At 39.2% G+C, this 18,967-nt stretch overlaps 1 protein-coding gene across 1 annotated transcript in view; it reads right to left on the bottom strand.

Moving 5' to 3' along the window:
- PAPSS1 (3'-phosphoadenosine 5'-phosphosulfate synthase 1) overlaps nt 1-18,275 on the bottom strand; it is a 53,802-nt gene extending 35,527 nt beyond the window's left edge. Inside the window, exons 1-5 of the mRNA XM_063335857.1 lie at nt 18,025-18,275; nt 11,015-11,129; nt 7,214-7,449; nt 5,678-5,816; nt 3,463-3,581 (exon numbers count right to left, since the gene is read on the bottom strand). Coding sequence (XP_063191927.1) covers nt 3,463-3,581; nt 5,678-5,816; nt 7,214-7,449; nt 11,015-11,129; nt 18,025-18,084 — 669 coding nt within the window. The 5' untranslated portion in view covers nt 18,085-18,275. The remainder of the gene's footprint in view (nt 1-3,462; nt 3,582-5,677; nt 5,817-7,213; nt 7,450-11,014; nt 11,130-18,024) is intronic.
- Nucleotides 18,276-18,967: the final 692 nt, after the last annotated feature.

Genomic DNA, 18,967 nt, shown 5'->3' with positions numbered 1-18,967 from the left:
GCAGCTGAGTATAATCAATTCATAGAATCATAGAAGGGTTTATACTACTGAGTGCCTAATTTACAGTCAAATGACGAAAAAGTCAGGTGAAGACCTATAATGCCTGCTCTACACAAATGTTACAGGTAGTAAAAAATACTAAGCTCCCACGTTTTTAAGTTTCCTAACTAAAAAAAAAAATACTGAAATATGTTTTAGAGCGTGCTGTAATTCATGTTGATGACCAAGGTGATCACACAGAGTATTCCTTACTATCAAATTTTTGATAAGTGAATGAGGAACTAGACAAGATTGAGAACTTCACTCCAGAGAGAATCGTGTTGTTACAGTGATAGCTCCAATATAATTTGAGGCAAAAAAGCCCAAATGTACAGAACAGTGGAATCCATTTCTACATATTTTCACCACCAGCTTCAAGCTTCACATCTTAAAAGAGACTACCTTATAAACCACAACAACAAAGAATGGCCCCTAACTTCTGCTCTGCTCCAAAATACAGAATTTGAATACAATTGCAGGGAATTGTGTGAATATAGCTAGGAAATCAGTATTATAGCATGAGGACCCAACAACAAGTATAATGGTAAGCTTAGATAAGAACTTGGCTGTAGCTGTTTGGGGATGGGTGAGAGATGGAAGAAGGGACAGAAATTTTATACATACGCTCACAGTGGATTGATCTAAATAGTAGTAGAAACGCATAATCAGGTTCCAGCTTAGGGGATGGCATCTGCAGAACCACTGTAAGTTGATGTCCTTAAGAATGTGACTTTTATACAAAGGTAGTTAAAATTTTAGAAGTTACCTACTGGAAATGCAACTCTTTCTTTGTACACTTTTGCACTTCCTTAACAATAAAGGTGACATTCCTGAGCTATGACTTCTTCAGAAAATATTTACCAGGCTAAATACTGAATGTACTGCATAATAAGGAAACATGACTTTTGTGCAATGGACTAGATCAGCAATATTTGTTGACAGGAAAAACAAGAACGAAAACAATGAAATCTTTACAGCCAAACACCCTCACTAGGCTATAGTCTGACTCCGTTGGAAAATATCAGCAGACTGAAAGCCAATTTATCAAAGCTCGAAAGCCACATAAGCCTTTCTGACAAAAAAAAAAGAAAGAAAAAAAGTGCACAACCACTGATTTGCATAGTCTTGAAAGCAGTTCGGGAAAAAAAAAAAAAACAAACGAAAAGGAACTTTTCATATGACTCAGACTTGATAGCTTTAGGTCCCTAAAAAGTATCTGTTGCACTTACATGCAAAGAAACCAAACCAGGTGACACTCAAAACTGAGTTATACCATGCAAGAACTTTCCAGATTCAACAGCTGCTTATTACCCCTATTTTTGTGTGGTTACCTCCCATTTTCTTCCATAAAGGATTGAACATGCTTCTGGAAGACACCTGATAAATTTGTTTCAGAGTTCTTTTCGAATATTATGAAAAATTCTAAAAACCAAATAATTCCACTACCTATAAAAGAACAATGTTTCAAATTCTTGTTTAATAAATATGTGTGTGTGCATACCTGTCTATCTCAACATGTATTTATACAGTTCTACCTGTCTTCTCTTTACGGCCATTATTGCCTGAACTACTATAAAAACAGTCCTTGAAATTCAAGGATTACCAGTACTTCGAGCAGACTTCTTCCCAAAGTTTTTCACAGCTATTGAAACAAAAAAACCATCCCAAATCGTTTTTGATGCTGCTGGCCTATAGTCTTTTTCTTTACTAATCACAATGGAATATTAAAGAAGAACGCAGACACGGCTTGTTCCAACTAAAGGAAATCTACAGAAATTATATTCTCAAGATATCACTGTATTAATATGGCCTGAGAACAAGACATGCCTGTTCAGCCATGCCTTGGTTTCATTGTCTCTCATGAAAATAAGCAACCACTAAGACATCTTGGCATTCACGATACTGTTGTCTACAAAAAAAAAAAGGGTTAAAATGTGCCTTAAGCAAAGGACAGGGCAAAGCTGACTGGATCAGGAGCCAGCATTCAGCAGTGTGTGCCAAGTGTACTAATGCAAGACTTTGGGGATCACTATCTTGGCACACATGACATTGGATTCTACAGTTATGAAAGGTACTAAACTGTTCTTCTGAGCAGGAGGCGCAGGGCCTCCCACAGTCAGGAACTGATACCTCCTGTAGGTAGGACTCCTACGCAGCGCTCTCCTCCTTTCTTCCAAAAAAATATTCATATGAGCATTAGGGTAAAAAAAAAATCTAGACTTCTGCTGTGGGTTTCTGCCCTGCCTTATCTTCCGAGCAACCTTGAGCAAGCAGTGATCTATTAACAGAGTTTTCTTGAAAATTTAGATACAAGAGACTAAATCTCTCCAGAGCTGTATTGGCACAGAGGGTTAAAATTAACTCCACGCTGGCTACATGATGGGATCTTCTGCTTGTACCAACTTCAAACCTTGGTAAAGCTTTACTCAAGCTACTACCTACGCCCTAAATTCCCAGAACATCCACCTCAAAAAAAGACATGAATAATTGCCCACTAGAATATCTAAATTAAAATTATGTCTGAAATGTCATGCCACTACCCACTGACTATAGATAAGAATGTAAGGAGACACATTTCTTCTACGTGAAGACTAGTAAATTCTGGGGGTATGTTTTCAAGAGGATAAAGCCATCTCACGACTGCCTTCACTTTTAATGAATTTTGGGTTGTCTGTTTTGTTTTCTGTGGGTGGTTTGTTGAGGTGGTTTTTTTTTTTGTTTGTTTTTTCAGGTTGGGTAATGAGCTAAATCCATTTATCAGAGAACAGGAGGAGGCTCGGAGGCTTCAAAAGGGATGATGTAGATTGTAGGCATGAATGAGGAAAGAGACACACCTTTTCAGAAGCTATGAACCATTAACTCAACTCAGCCATGTCAAGATCAGCTTCCTGAATTAGTCATTACACAATTGCAGGAACACTTTTACTAGCGCAAGAAAAACAGTGGAAACAAGGGAAACCAGACACAACCACAGCAACCCCTATTTAAGCCAGCTCAAATTACTGCATAATTATATCCCTGTCTCCTCACATCTGCAGTATATATTAATTTGCACACTATAGAGACAAAGTAAAAACTTTCAGACTCTTACAAATCCTAACAACCAATTTTAAAGTCAGCATTCATCGTTCGTTCTGTAACAACTGAGACAGTTGACTTTCCTTTCCAGTAACCAGTTATGATAATTAATATAAATTAATTTTCCACTTGTACAAATCTTATTTCACTTAGAGATCAATGTTGTTGAAAAGTTTAAGTTTAAAAAGCAAACATACAATACAACAAGTTTAAAAGCTAGAATTTAAAGATGTATAAGCCTTTAACTCTTAAAAATTGTCTCTGCTTTTCCCAGCACATACATTCAGATTGCAGGTACAAATGCTTTGAAAAAAGTTACTAAGATATATCTGCATTTCTGCTCACCCTCTCTTGAAGAAGTTCCACAACTTGTTGTATACAATCATTCACATCACAGGAATCAGTTTTTAGCACAAGCTCTGGGGCTTCCGGTTTTTCATACTCAGAGTCAATCCCAGTAAAACCTACAGAACATAAGTCAAAAATCTTAGGTGACTTTTTCCAAAAGATTACTCCATTTTAACATTGTTCACAGATAGTTTTCTAAATATAAACCAACACAACAGGAAAGAGCCCAGAGTTTTACCTTCCTTAATACAGGATTTCTTAGGGAAATCAACAGGCTTTTTCTTTCTGCTAATCCTACTACATGACTGCATCAAGCTTCAGCATTCTGCAGTACACACATAGCACATTTTTGTTGGTGAAGCTATTTGATTTATACTGTGAATAAAGAAAGGAACACTGGCAGAAGAACTCTCATATCATCCCAAAGTTAGTCATGCATCAGCTGCCCTTCATTATTAGCTGTGATTTTTGTGGGGTTTTTTTGAATACAAAGCCCGACATTGAATGACCAGTATATATGAAAATTCACACTCATGCTACCAAGCAGTACTCTAAAGGGTAAGGAATTCCAACACCTATTACATCAGTTTAGCTAATATACTCACCTTAAGATAGCTGTTAACGTAAGGTAGATGTGTGTGTTTATTATAGTTATAATAAATATTGTCATAGCTGTACAAGCCACCAGTGATACTTGCTCTGGCCTACTTAGCTAGCAATCTGCGTTGGAACAGAGGAGATCCTGACTAACCATGCATAAACAAGAAGGGAAAAAAATCGAGCCCAAAGGCAAAGCATGTAAGCACTACAAGTCAGATCTGCAGGAGAATTACCAGCTGGGTTACAGCAACTGAACATCTGCATTTTCTACAATTGCAAATGCAAACATTAAAACTCAGGTTTTTCATTTCAGACTTAAAATACTCTGAAAATTAGTAGCTTAATTCCCCATCTAAGAAAAAGATCAATTGCTGCAGTACCCCATGTGATAAAGAAAAGCTGGTATCTGTTCCAAAAACTGTATACGTTATTAAGTATCTGATTACTGGAGGAGTGGAAATAGGGGCAAAGAAAGTGTCCCATTACCATTGCCAGAGAAAAAGATAACAGTTGCTGACATTCCTTGTGAACAGGCAAGTTCATTTTATTTTCATCCTTCAGATAGGTCCTAACCACTGCTAGACCCACTTGTAGCTTACTCAGGCACTGTACACCTCACTACCACTTCTCATGTAACACAATCCCATTACGGAGCTTGTAAAATTAACAAACTGTTAAGGAAGTTCTACAGCACAAATGAAGATTCTGTACAGAACTGTATCTTTGTATGGTGCCATTTCAAGCCTTCTTGTTTTGATTCTGAGCAAACCTTAGTTCAGCATTATTTATTCCTGGTCTTCACATGATGTGTTTAGTAGTACTAGAAGTATCAAGCAATAAGTCATGTGGAATGTCTTAGTTTTCTGGAATTTTATATCACTTTTGATTAGTGGTGGGTTCATCACTACAGCATCTGCAAACTCAGACCCTGAAAGTGATTATTTTAAAAACTGCTTTGCTTCATAAAACAGGTAAAAAGCACTATGGTCAACCTCTGCAAACTAAAATATAACATAGAGCAAAGAAGCACTTAAAACAACACTTGCAATGAGCGATCACATATCTCAGCTTTTTTTATTGCAGGCTGTACTTCAATCTTGATCTGAGGCTGGGGATAGCAAATCATTTTCATGGTCACTAGCATAAAAACCCCAATTTCAAAATAAAAGTTAGTCTCTTCAGAAGTGTTCTTAATGGTCTTTACAGAAAGATGGTGACCATGCTTTACTTTTTGGAAGAAGTTAGTAACTCTGATTAATGCAATTCTTTGTAGCCTTTAGAGAGAATCAGACTCTTTTTTAACTAGTCAATGGACACACAAAGGAGACAGACTAATCCTCAATCATAAGAGCTTACAATAGAAGCCATGTCATCTGCTCCAGGTTTTTCGATGTGAAGATAGCCAGTTTTACCCTTTTCCTGTCCTATACGTTTAACTAGTTAGTTCCATGAGATAGAAGTCAATCCCAATTTTCTGCTTGGTCCTGCGCCCAGTCCATGCTGCTTTTAACGGTGGTACACTCATAGATTTGAGCACATCCACTTACACGGATGCTCAAATTACACTAATGTTTCACTTATGTCAAAAAGATGTAACTATATTTAGGTTTACCTTTAATTTCTCCAGCCCTGGCTTTCTTATAGAGTCCTTTAACATCTCTCTGCTCACAGACATGCAATGGAGCATCCACAAATACTTCAAAAAAAGGCAAACTTGCCCCTTCATGAATTCGTCTGGCATTATTACGATCCTGGAAGAAAACAGAAAAAAAAACTAGAATATCTCACCCACATATTATTATTGTCTTTCTGCTTTCAAAGTTCATTCTAAAAAAGGTGATAGTAAAATGTACACAAGTTTTCAAAGTTTGAAAAAAGAAACATTTGATCAACTGATGCCCTGAAAGCTACATCAGTTTGGCTACAGTTCATCACATGGTAAAAGCTGACAAGAAAATATGAGATATTTTACATTAATGTGTTTATTTAAAAAAAAAAAATAATCACCAAAACAAAGCAACCAAAACAAAAAAACACCCCCCAAAAAAACAAACAACAACAACAACAAAAAAAACCACAAAAGCAACCCAGGCATAGAGTGCAGAATTTTCTATGCCCGCCCCTATCTTAGGAATTGCATCTGCCTAGCTCACTAAAGTCAGAGGAGATATAACCTGCTGCTCCCGATATGACCACCCTTCTCTCCAGAGCACCAGATTTCTCTACATTCATTAATCCAAGAAGACTTGCATATTCCAAATATTATTTTATTTGTGTGGCTTGACAAGCATTGAGACGATTGGTGATCTTCATTTAGAGAACAAAAAACTTTCCAAAAAATCCACTAAAACCAACTCTTACTAAATATGGTTATCTTTCCCCATATCTAAAGACTTCTGTTTTACTGCAGGATCTTGAGTTCCCCTAATTATTACTGGAAGAACTGTTTGGACCACTATAACCAAATAAATAACACCTTCTTATGCTGTGAAATGTCTAAGCTAGAACCCCTGGGTCATTCTTCACAATACTTGGTGTTCACACTCCCGTTTTGTCTCTCCTATCCATGTTCTCATATAGAGAGGAAAAAAGTCTTCACAAAACAACGTGAACATGGATTTAGGTTAATTTTCACTGTTATCTAATGTCACGTTGTATACACACCATGAAATAAAGTAAAAACAACTACGGGCAATTAATCATTTTTCCCTTAAGCCACTTGGTAAAATACAGGTCATGCCATTCATTCACTGGAGGAAAAGTTGCTTTTAAAAACAATTTAACTGAGTCTTCAGGTAAAATGTATACCTAGTGTTCATATTTATAAAGTACTGGAATCTATGTGGATCAAACAAGATACTGTCATTTTCAGACTCTTTCTTGCAGTATCGGTTGGGCTTGTTCCTAATATTAGATTAATAATTCTGCCTGAAGTACAGTGACAGTTATAAGACTAATATAAACATTTTTTATATTTAAGATTAATGTTTCTGAAATTTGAGTAATCATCTCTAGAGAGCACAAATGCCATGAAAATCCAAGCCAGCGTTTGATTCTGGATAAGTTCAGCGAGGGATTCCTGTAACTAAAATTCTGAGTGACATTTTGCATTTTCTCTACACTTTATCTAGAGGGTTTTCACATTTACCTGAGTATAAGGAGAGATGAAACTAGTAATGCACACCAAACCAGCATCTGCAAACAGTTTAGCAACCTCAGCAATACGACGGACATTTTCTTCTCTATCTTCTGGTGTGAAACCCAGATTCTTATTAAGGCCTTGACGAATATTGTCACCATCCAATGTGTAGCATGGAATACCATGACATACTAAATACTCCTCCAGTGCCATGCTCACTGTAGTCTTCCCAGCACCAGATAGACCTAGAATATTCAATAATAATAATATAAATATAAATTACAAGCATAGAAACAAGTTAGGGCAAATTGTAGTACATGTACCACCGCTAGTATGAAAAATCCAAAGCGACAGGCACTAGCAGCAATGCCTTTCAGAGATGCTTACCTGCAATATAAGCCAACTGCCTTTTACACAGAAAATAGGTATAGGGAGAGTAAGGCACTAAGAGTGCAATTAGAAGCAGATAAAGGAGTTCAGCATTGAGAGCTGTTGCTGCTTATAGAGGTGGTGCACATCACCCAGTGCTGCTGCCTGCAGTTGTTACTACCTGAGCAAACTAAATTCAGAAACCCAGTTAAGACGTTACGTTTACATCAGAAGAGGAAGATCTCACACTGAAGTGAATTTCAGTCAAGAAAAGAAATGGGATCAGACCAAACCACACTGTTCTTACTCCTTGCAGAATAACAGCACTGAATTAGACACTGCAGACACAAGAAAACTCACTCACTGAAGGCTCAATAATGTGTTAGCAACAAGCACAGACAATTTTAATATTAAACTTTGGTCCATTTCAGAATCTCTGGCAACAAACCTTTAAGCAATTGAGAAGTCTTCCTGGCATTAAAAAGTCTACTGTTTGTGTTAAGATGGAAACATACTGAAATAACTTTCCAGACTAGATTTCCGGAGTTTATATGGAGCACATGCTTCAGCTTATACAGAGCAATCAATTCATAAATGGGACACAAAGTCAAATCTTCATGAGATGACCTTAATTCTTTGAGTAAGAAAAAAAAAAAAAAAAAGGGTAATGACAGTCTAAAAAATAAAAATAAAATTAAAAAGAATAGCATTAGTGAGTGAAGAAAAATGTTTTGATCTTTATTAGTGGTGGTTAAGATTTATTCTAGCTTTCAGAGGAAGAAGCAAAAAATCACACAAAACCGCAGTTTGGTATTACTTCTAAGACCTTTACAGCAAAGGATGACAATCATGCTAACAAGCACGCTCTAAGAAAAAAATAAAATAAAGTGGAAAGGAAACCTTGACACCTGCAATAGTTTAGGGTAATTTAAAGGAGTCATTGCATTGGTTCCTCCTTCACTCAATTTAATATCCCGAAGATGCAGAGCAGTCTACTGAAAACATAAGAATGTGTGTAGGACAAGACCTACATAAGAATTTAAATTAATTCCTCTCTCTCAAGAAAGGCCCCCACATCCACCTCACAGATTTCAGTATGGTTTGGCTCATACTCAAAACTCTCAAAAAATTGCAGAGTTGTGAATAATGACCTATCATCATCTATAAAAGTTATCTACATCTTCTTGGACAACTCAAGTTTCTTGTGGCAATGCTTACCTGTCTACTTTGAAAAGAGCAACAGCTATACATGATGAAGCTGAATGTTATGACTTAGGCCAGAACCAGCTTCCAAAAGGGGAGGCCCTGCTCTCTTGCCCTCCCCTCTCTCCACTCACACCATCCTACCTCTATTATTCCACTATCTCTGGTGCTTATTAGCCAACTCAGTTTGCTAATTTTTTTTCCTTTTCTTTTTTTTCCTTTTGTGTGTGTGTGGGGAGGCTGTGTTAAGTTCACTGATGATTTAGCAAGTTGAATGAGCTCAAGGTTGGGCTGGGCAAGCACTACAGCTCATGCAAGGCAAGAGAAAGAAAGCAAGGCTGGAAACAGAACAGTCTTTTTTTTGTCAGCAATTAAGTACACCCCCAACCTAGAAGATAAGCATGGTGATCCAAATTAAGATTTCAGCAACTTCATCATTTACTTCTCAATGAAGCAGTTTTTGACTTGCAATTTTTGTTCCCTCATCTAGCTTGCAATTCATTTAAATGCTCTTGCCTTTCTGACACCATTTGGTCTCCAGCGTGTAATGAAATGCAAAAGTTAAGGTTATACAAGAACGAATTTTAAAAACAGCTTTTAGGCTGACAAGTCTTAAAAATAACTTACACTCTCAAAATTGCATATTATTTTACACATGAAAGTAATGCTCTTCCATATTTTTGATACATTCTTTAGGTTGTTTTTTTTACTAGGACCCTCTGACTTGACAGCACAAGACATTCATTAGCATTTAGCTCTCAAATAAATCTTAGCTTAAAAATGAAAAGTGATCTCTGAAATAACTTTCTGTATACTCCCACCCCATAATGCTGATGAGATGAGAGAATCTTGAAGTGAATATAAGACCGTTTCAGCTTTTAGACTAAAATCTAGCAGCGTTTTTAAGGCTTATATTTGCACAATTCCAGCATGGGTAGTATTGCTTACTTCAATACCTACACTCTATTTCACTACTTAACATCAGTGCTCAAACATCTTCAATAACCTAGCTTCCCCAACACACTCTTCTTAATACCTTACAGCCTTCCTACTTTTCTGTATTCCACCACCACCCTTATTCCTTCTTAAAAGAAGAAAATTGTGCATTAACATTACATTTGTTTAAAAAGAATGATGACTGGAAAATGTTGCTGTATAGATAGCTGAGTAAATATTTTTATCATGACCTTTTTCAAAAGGATATTAATAAATTACAGGGAGAAACAGAAAGGCAGCGCACCAGATCATTCGAGCATTGAGAGACAGGCTGGAGCTACATGACAGAAATAGGGAGAGAAAGGGCTCTGTTCTTTTATCATAGAAATACGTGACAGCAAGCTACTGTATCAAATCTGTTTGGAATGGCATTCAGCAATTTGTTTTCAACAACTGCTTTACCTTTCACACATGTTCATTAACTCTAGTGGAAACAAATTTTACTTAGAGTAGTAAGTTTCTCTAATACTCTGTGAAGATCTTTTGTATAGCAATTTAACAGTGCTCTAAATGGTTTACAAACTTATTAAATAATACATTTTGTTATATTTATTTTTTATTTTCAGTTTTAACTGAAAAAAACTCCAAAGGAAATATGTTAAAGCTTCCAGGAACTTTGAAAGACAGAACAAAAAAAAATCCCCTCCCAGTCATGAAACAAAGCTGTCTTCCAGAATTTATTTACCCCCTCTTTTTACAATCAAAACAATTCAGTGGAAAAACCACAGTGCTGATTCCACAAATAGCTCCCAATATGCACTGCCTCAACATGCAATTGCTGTCCAAAGGCATAGGTTTATGTTGAACTGTTATTTCAACCCAAGGAGACAAGAACATTCCAAAGAGAAGAGAGATTTACAGAAAAGATTCAGAAACACAGACTCAAAAAAAAAGAAGTTAGGTTTCATTTGTTAATAGGTAAAATGGACAATAAGAAGAGCCAGAATGGGTTAAAATACACACACAACAAAAACCCACATACACTCCAAAACTCAACCGGAATTAAGCAGTGGACAGTGCCAGATAAACAACGCTCCTAGATCACTGAACAAAATACATTCTCAAGTTACTATCTGCCCCAGAGCAATTTCTTGCTAGTCTACCTAAAAGTAGTAATAAAATTGCATCAAAGTCTTGGATTCCACAAACATTCAACTTTGCATGAAAAAAAGGAGCTACAGCCAAGTAGCTTTTCAGAAAAGTAATTAAAACAAAAGGATCCTCAGAAATCTGTGACTGTACCTGTTAACCAGACAGTGCATCCACGAAAACCACTTCTTGTTCCTACCACTTGGCCTCTCTTATTCCTGCTGACATGATGAGCTTGGTAGGTAACATTGGTTGCCCTCTGCATTCCCTGTAAAAGAAGTAGTTGATTAGGTCTTTAACTTCTGAAAGGGTGAGCTGGCAAAGCATACTAAAATAGGCACAAAGAAAGACTTGAAGACAGACCAATGGAACTAAAAACAATACCAAATCCATCAGATGCAACACAGATCAAAGGACACAAAGGAAATTAGAAAAGCCACCCATAGCAAACCACATCCCTTGTGCTCCTTCTGTGAAACTTGGGATTGCCAGGTTAGTCACCTACTACTTTCAAATACCACTTGTTTAAGAAAAATCAACTATAGAGATTAACTGCTAGATCTGCGAGACTTGACTTCAAGTAATTTAAATCTAAAATGATCAAATGGATTCTCTCTCTCTCTCTGAGCTAAAGGTTTCTGTCATAAAACAGACAGACATTGGCTCATTCTCAACTCTTAAGTGGCCTTTTCATTGCAAACTATGCATGTCTGGTCCAATGTTCAGTTCAGCAGACACACCTCCAAACCACTCTGCCTTTACCTATGATATCTTCAGTCTCCAGAATATCATATATTCTGACTGTTTAAAGAAAGTACTATTTCTAAGCAACTTAAAGAATTTACTTAGAGATGGGACTTTTGCAATATAATTTTAATTAAAACAAAGCTAGTTACAGACTTTCTTAAAATGATTTATTCATCGTAATTAGCTGCTGTATGAATATCTTAAGTAAGATGACACCACTGTCGAAGACATTTCACTATCTAAGGCAAGGGAAACCACAGGAATATCAGCCTCATCATACCTTTAAGCTTTAATGGTATCTAGTTATACGAACTTTGTTCATAGAAGATCAAGACCATAGATAACCAATCAGAGCATGAACAATCAAACAGAAGAGAAGTCTTAAAAATAAAAAAAAAGAAAGGGGGGGAGGGAGGTTAGTGGTATATGTAATGCTGCTTTGACTTCTCTTGCTTACAAACATATTGCAAGATATTTACACTATCTTGTCTTTCATTATTGTATCAGTGCTAACTGGAAAGAAAAACACTTATGACTTAATACAAAACAAAGAAGGGAGGATATTCATCTACAGAGTACTAGCAGAGAGATGTTCATAGTTTTAGAGAGATACTCCAAAGTAGGATTAACAGAAAAATGTTCAGAAAAACAGAAAAACTTCAAAAGTTTATCTATAACTTAATTAGAATTTATGAATTCGTGTGATTTTATGTCCCCACTTCTATACACAGCTGGGCTCATAATTAATACAAAGAGAAACTCAAGTTAGGAACAAATGTTCAAGTTTTTTAATACAACTCCGTAACCCAATGGTGACAGTCCAGCATCTAAATTAAATGAAGACTAAATAGCAACACATAAGAAGCCAACACCTGCAAACAGGTTATAACCATGCAAAATGAAGTTATACTTGCTGATCATGTTATTTTCAAATAATTTATCTCCTAAAAGAAAGCTGTTTTGCACATGAAGTCAGTGCAATACAATTAACTAAACCCAGAAGTCAAAGAGTCAAAAAAATCAAAAAGTCTTTCTTCTTATAGTAGAGACAGTTATGCACTACATAAAATTGGAGATCTCAGTGAGCAAACGCATAAATTGTGGAATTAGAAACAACAAAAAGAATTTAAGTACTTGACCTTCAATTAAAAGAAAGATGTACTGTGCATAATGAACGTGTACAGCAATTCAAACTAATACATTAACAGCAACATTCTTTCTCATTAATTCTAGTTGTACTGTATTGTACAGTCACTGGATAAACAGAATTCAGTCTCAAAGCACAGCTCCCATGCCACTGTCTCAGTAAGCTCTTTTACATTAAGACATAAAACCACACATGCTTTGGTTTTGACTCCTGGCAATGAGTTTATTATCAAACTCAAATACTTTGGAGGTCAAATGTCTCATCCAAGGAGACATCTTCCAGTCCATACTCAGTAAGTTATACCAGTTTTCTTTGTTTTCCAGAACTAGCAAAGCTGCAATAAAACTGGTGAGGGTATTGCCCTTGGCTTACAAAACAAATGAAACCCTAAGAAGCAGGCAAGAGGGATTCTTAAAATGATGAAAAAGACACAACTTTAAAAAAGAAAAAAAAAAAGTATCAAGTAATGAATTAGCAAAGATGATAAATCACAGCAATGAGAAGGCCAACAGATTGCTAGAATACAAGGCAAACAAGGGCAACAGAGCAGGACGCAAGCGGGACAATAATCCATCTGTACTTCAGAAACAGGTACCTAAGACTAAAGATTAAAGTGCCCAAACAGTCTTCATGCATTCAAAAACACACCCGTCCCCAGGAGTCTCACCCTTTGTTTACATGTGCATGCACACAAAAAAGACGGCTCAGTACTACTCCTGGGCAAAGTAGTAGCAAAATCCTCTTTTATCTTCCAATAGAAAACAGCTTTTCATAGAGGTGCTCTAAACAGTTAATAATTTAGCAAGTCATTCTCTCTTGCTGAAAAAAAAACAAAAAACAAAAACCAAAAAAAACTAGTAATGTTTCCTAATAACGTCCACTTTGCTACTAGATAGCCAACAAAAGCCGAACACCGGATCTTCAACAACATAAGCTTTTAATTACTATCCCCGATACATACACTTACTACAAATATTGATGTGGCACAGAAAAATACTCAGAAGTAGAAATCACTGGCTCACATTGGTTGTGCTCTTAAATTTTTTAGCCAGTCTTCAAATTCCCGGTACATAAAATTTGATGAGTATCAATTGATGAAATTAAGTGGCCATCCAAAACGATAGCAGAAATAAAGAACAGCCATTTCCTTTTACACTGTATCTAAGTATCACTCACTTAAGACCCATATTATCGATGTTAAACGAAATTAAAGATAAGAAAATGTGTAACAAAAATTGTGATGTACTCTTTAAAAAAGCTATTTTAAATTTCTTAGCCTAATTACACTCGCTATAATAGTCACTACTGAAAGGACACACTAGATTTTTGTAAAGGGTCTAATAAAAAAAGGGCATTAACCTCAAAGGCCTATTTATCTGGGGTTTTTAGTTTGTTTGTTTGGGGGGGTTGGTGGGGTTTTGGGGTTTGGTTTTTGGTTGTTTTTTTTTTTGGTTTGTTTTTTTTTTTTTTACAACCATTGGAAATTTCCACTCTGACTTGCCCACAAAAATATTTCTTCCACCCTGTGTTACACTTTAAGTGCTTCCACACTACTTATACAAATACTGCATTTTAATATTTTCCTCCTACTCACCATGTTAAATAAAAATCATGCTTCAGTCCATTGTGTTTTGTTTTAACACTAATGTCAGGTGAAAAGGCTAATACACCCTTCCTTTCTTCTCCCCTACTATGCTAGTTTGTTTCTCACATGAAATCTGAAGTGCCATAATAGGCCAATAACTTTGTGCTGAAGATAAAAAAAATTGGGGGTATTAAAGTCACAAGCCTTTCACAGATGTACACTGAAGAACTGTAATGGTAACAGAGCAAGGAAGGAGGAATCCACAGCTTACTTTTTTTGGCATAAAGGTGACCTTTTAGTTTTGCAGATAGTTGACTGGGGAAACGAATACAGACGTCTAAGAACTATTGGAAGAGGATGGGGACCAAAAGGAAATACTAACTCTGTCAATTTCTCTACGTAAAGATTTGCTGCAATAGACTTGACCCTTTTTTTTTTTCTTATACTTGATGTTTTGCCCAGTTGCAACTATAATTTTTTCCAAAGCCAAATCTGACTATCAGTGCCAAACACCTTTGATGTAAGATCTCAGATCAGACATTCAGATGAAGAAGAGCAAACCCAAGTTACAACACTGAGATCAAAAGGCAGCAGAAAGAAAAGACTATTGCTTAATTGTTCCATAGTTACGACCAACCACTACACTGGCACAAACTGAATTTATTCTTCATTACTTCAGAGCAACAATGAAACATTGTGCTTCTTCAGTAACTTTATATCAAATTTTAACTTTTCACAAAGCAAGAACTCTGGGGTAGGAAGTAAAGCTTTCAATGGCAAGGAGAGACTCCCCAAGCTACAGCACCAACTTGAGAGAGCTTTGAGGTTGGAAGCATCAGGGAAGAACTGTGTAAAGAACAGGCATGGTTTCTATGCTAACCATATGTACTCAAGAAGCTGTGACTAATTCCATATTCTTCTGCCCTAAAAGGACAGTATTGATTCCCCAAGCTAACAACTCCCATAAGCTAACAGTAGCAACACATCCAGCATCACCTCTGAGGTGTGGTCTTATCTTTATTGCCTTTCCCATTTCCCAATCATCTCAGGTATTTTCTATGCCATTTGCTAACTTGCTCACCATGTGCCTCTTATAAGCCAGGACATTCATTCTTCAGCACTGACAACTCAACCAAATGACAGTTTTTTCCCCTCCAAACTGCTCTCCTCAACAGCCAAACAGCAACTGGAACAGACTGAGCATTGCCCGTTTTCTTTGGCTACATACAAAGACAAGCAAGGAGAACAGGCATAGTTCCAACATAAAAAATTCTACTACCACAGATGCTAAAACAACAGCACTTCACCTGAGAGTCTCTTTGTTTGCATACTTAGACAAGGTTTCAGGACCTGTTAACCAAAAGATCTGCCAGGAATGCCTTCCAATAGGTATTTTCTTAAATTCTGGTTTGAAAATTTGTGCTTTGATTTGGACAACTATGCTTGAGAAAGGAGGATAAGCCCAGAAATTATATCTGAATGATAAGATGTTTTACAGTTACTAAAAAACTAACAATTCACCAATCCATATTCTGCCATAGCCTACAGCATTACATTTTCTTCCACTTACAACAAAAATTCTTACTTTTATTCTCACAATTGCCCTCCAGAACACAGTTTGCCACAGTGATACTGATACAATAAGGCATCTAAACACCTTTACGTGTAGCACCATCCAATCTGCCAAATGCATGCTCTCCTGTCACATACACAGACTAGCTCATCTTTGCCAGATGTTCTAATGCTGGGACAGTTTCAAAAATCACAGCAGGAGAAAGCAACCAGAATCTTCTACAGTGCTGTGGATACAAGCAACTCAGTGATAACCATACTATAAGGAGTATATTTTCGCTTGCCACCTGCTGCAGTAACAGCGTGACCAAAAGCAGACACAGCTCATTCACCAGTGCTGGAGCAGAGTCATTGGCTGGCATCAAAGGGAATGGACAAAAACGAAGCCAGAAATGCCTCTGTTCTCAGAAACCAAAGTTGGAGCAAGTTCTCATTAGGAGTTACCTCCAAAATGAGCTACACTAAAGAAAGTGTTACACAAGTCTTCCTATGAAGCTAGTGTAATGGCAGTATTTGTGGCTATGTTGTGTGCTGCTCCATAACTTGGAGTTTGCTGTGCTCAGGGGTGGGCTTAGTAAGGGGGTTTCCACAGACAGAGGTGTATTTTGAATAGGCTGGATACCCAGAGAAGGTTTGGAAGACAAGGCTCTGCCCTTCTCTCCTAGGGGTTGCCGATTCCTTCAGGGTATAATAGCCTGCTTTGACTTTGCTCTCAGCTGAACAGACGCAGAGTCAGAAGTGCCAGAACATTTGTCGTGGAGCGTGTGAATTGGCAGCATTTTTTTTCCTGGTAAGGCTTATTGGGTTATAAAGAACATTTTAGCCAAGGTCTTCTGAAGGGAGAAGTGGAAGACTTCCTCTGCTTGCCACGTAACATATAGGGGGTTGCTAACCTCAACTGAAAACTCAGCAAACGGTTAATGTCAGTTAACTTTTTTTTTTAACATACAATCTCCCTGGTTTGGACAAATCCATCTTGGCTTTGCTTCTGACAAATTAAATGATGAAGACAAACTTTTGAATACACTTTGCTACCCCCACCCAGACGTGATTTATTTCACTATCTTCATAACATTTGATTTTGCTTTTTCCTCAGAGAAACTGAAAGAATGTTACTTAACAATTACTCTGTTATATAAACAAGTTTGAACTTGTACATGGTTAAAGAGGCTGGGACAGGCACATCTACTGAACTCTGCTTAATACAATACTAACTTCCTCATTTGTGAAGCAACCATGAGACTCTTTTCTTCTTCTTTAATAGATCTGTCATTTTAATAAGAAAGTTGTGGCCTGTACTACTACCCACAGCAAGACTTCAAAGATTGTTTTACACTGTTACTTCAATATCAAATGTTTTCTGGATTTTATCTCGTCTGCTTCAGCTCAGCATTGTTCGAAAGAAATCACACTTTTTTTTCACTCATCTTGCATCATCAAAAGTATCAAGTGTTCTCAGAAAAGGGCTGCAATGTATCTTCTAAATAGCTGCATTTTGGTCTTCGCTGTAAACCGATCTTCCCCCATCTTTATGAACAAGAATGAAGGCTTTGGTTAGATTTTTTTAAGCCCTGTCTCGACAGTTTTCCACATAACAGCCACCATACAAAGAACCTCAGTCTTTGGCCAACCCAGGTTTATGAATGGCCACATTGTACATCGCATTCTTAAGTCTCCCTCCTTCCAAAGCGCTGGAAGCTGAGGGGCTCACGACGAAGAGACCGGGATGGAACCCCCAGACCCCCGGTCCTCTCCGGAGGGGCTCCCTCCCCTTCCCCACAGACAGCCCCCGCCTTCCCGAGGGCAGCGACGGAAAACCAGCACACCGGGAACGGGACGCCCCCGCCGGGCTCCGCGGCGACGCTCCCTGAGGGGAACCCGCGCGACCGTTCCGTTAACGCTCCCGGCTCGCGCTGCCCCGCGCGCTCCCTCTCGCCCCGCATCCCTCCGCGCGCCGGGAGGGGCCCACATCCCGGCTCCCGCTGCCGCCCACTGCCACATCACCACCGAGCTCGGCCGCTTCTGCCTCCCTTCCTGCCTCCCTTTCCTCTCCGTTCCGCTCCCCCCCGCCCGCCCATCTGCCCGGCGGCGCACCGCTCCCCGCCCGCTCACCCAGCTCGGCACCCTGTTGCTCAGCTTGACTTTCTTGCACTGGCTCTCGGGCAGCTCCATGGCCGCGGGGGCAGCGACAAGAGGCAGGGAGGAGAAGAAGGAGGAGGAGGAAGAGAACGCGCCTGTGCTACTGATGCTTGACGCGCAGATGCAGCCACCGGTGCCGCCAGGGAGCTGCGGCCGTGTGCGCGCCCCTGCCCGCGGCTAGGCCGAAGGTGGTGCAGGGAGGAGCCGCGGCTCGCAGGGAGGGGAGGAGTTGGGGCGGGGGGAGCGAGCGGAGGTCCGCCGCCACGCGCGTGCGTGCGCCGCGCCGTGACGCGACGCGCGCCAGGGTGGGCGGTGGCGGCGGGCGGCAGACACTTCCGCGACAGCCCGGCCGCTGCTGCCCCTGGCGGGCGGCGGGACCAGGCCTGGCTTACCCCTGCCCGCGACTGGCTTTATTCCCGCCCGCTCTGCGCTGTAACGCTGCACTGGGGCGGCCCCACGGAGGTATCGTGTGGTGGCTTGGATGGCACCGTTAGCCCTGCTCGCTTGGAAGTGAAGGCGGCGGCGGCGGCAGCAGTAAGAGGCCGCTTGCCTGCGCCTGCTGGCAGGGTGCCTCAGCTGGCAGCGGTAACCGGCTCCCCACCTTCTCCAGTCAGCGCACAGCGGCAGAGGGGCAGCTGCTGTGACCATGAGGCCATCAGGACAAGTTGGGGAGGCGAGAGCCAAGTGGCCGCCTCATTTTCCTGTGGCAGGGGCGAGCTAAAGGCACAGCAAAAGCAGAGCACTCTTTCCCCTGACTTTAAGATTTGCTTCCAAGCTTTCACTTGGAGGTGATGACACCAAGAAGCAGCGGAGTGGGCATTGGTGGTGATGTGGTTAGGAGTGACTGGGAAAGCAAGGATTGTTCCAATTAAATCTCCCACTTTACAAAGATTTCCCCAACAACTGGAGCTAATCC

Source organism: Chroicocephalus ridibundus, chromosome 5 (assembly GCF_963924245.1).
Source record: "Chroicocephalus ridibundus chromosome 5, bChrRid1.1, whole genome shotgun sequence".
In the NCBI taxonomy this organism is placed as follows: Eukaryota; Metazoa; Chordata; class Aves; order Charadriiformes; family Laridae; genus Chroicocephalus; species Chroicocephalus ridibundus.
The sequence above is the reverse complement of the archived record's forward strand: the minus strand, read 5'-3'. Positions and strand labels throughout refer to the sequence as shown.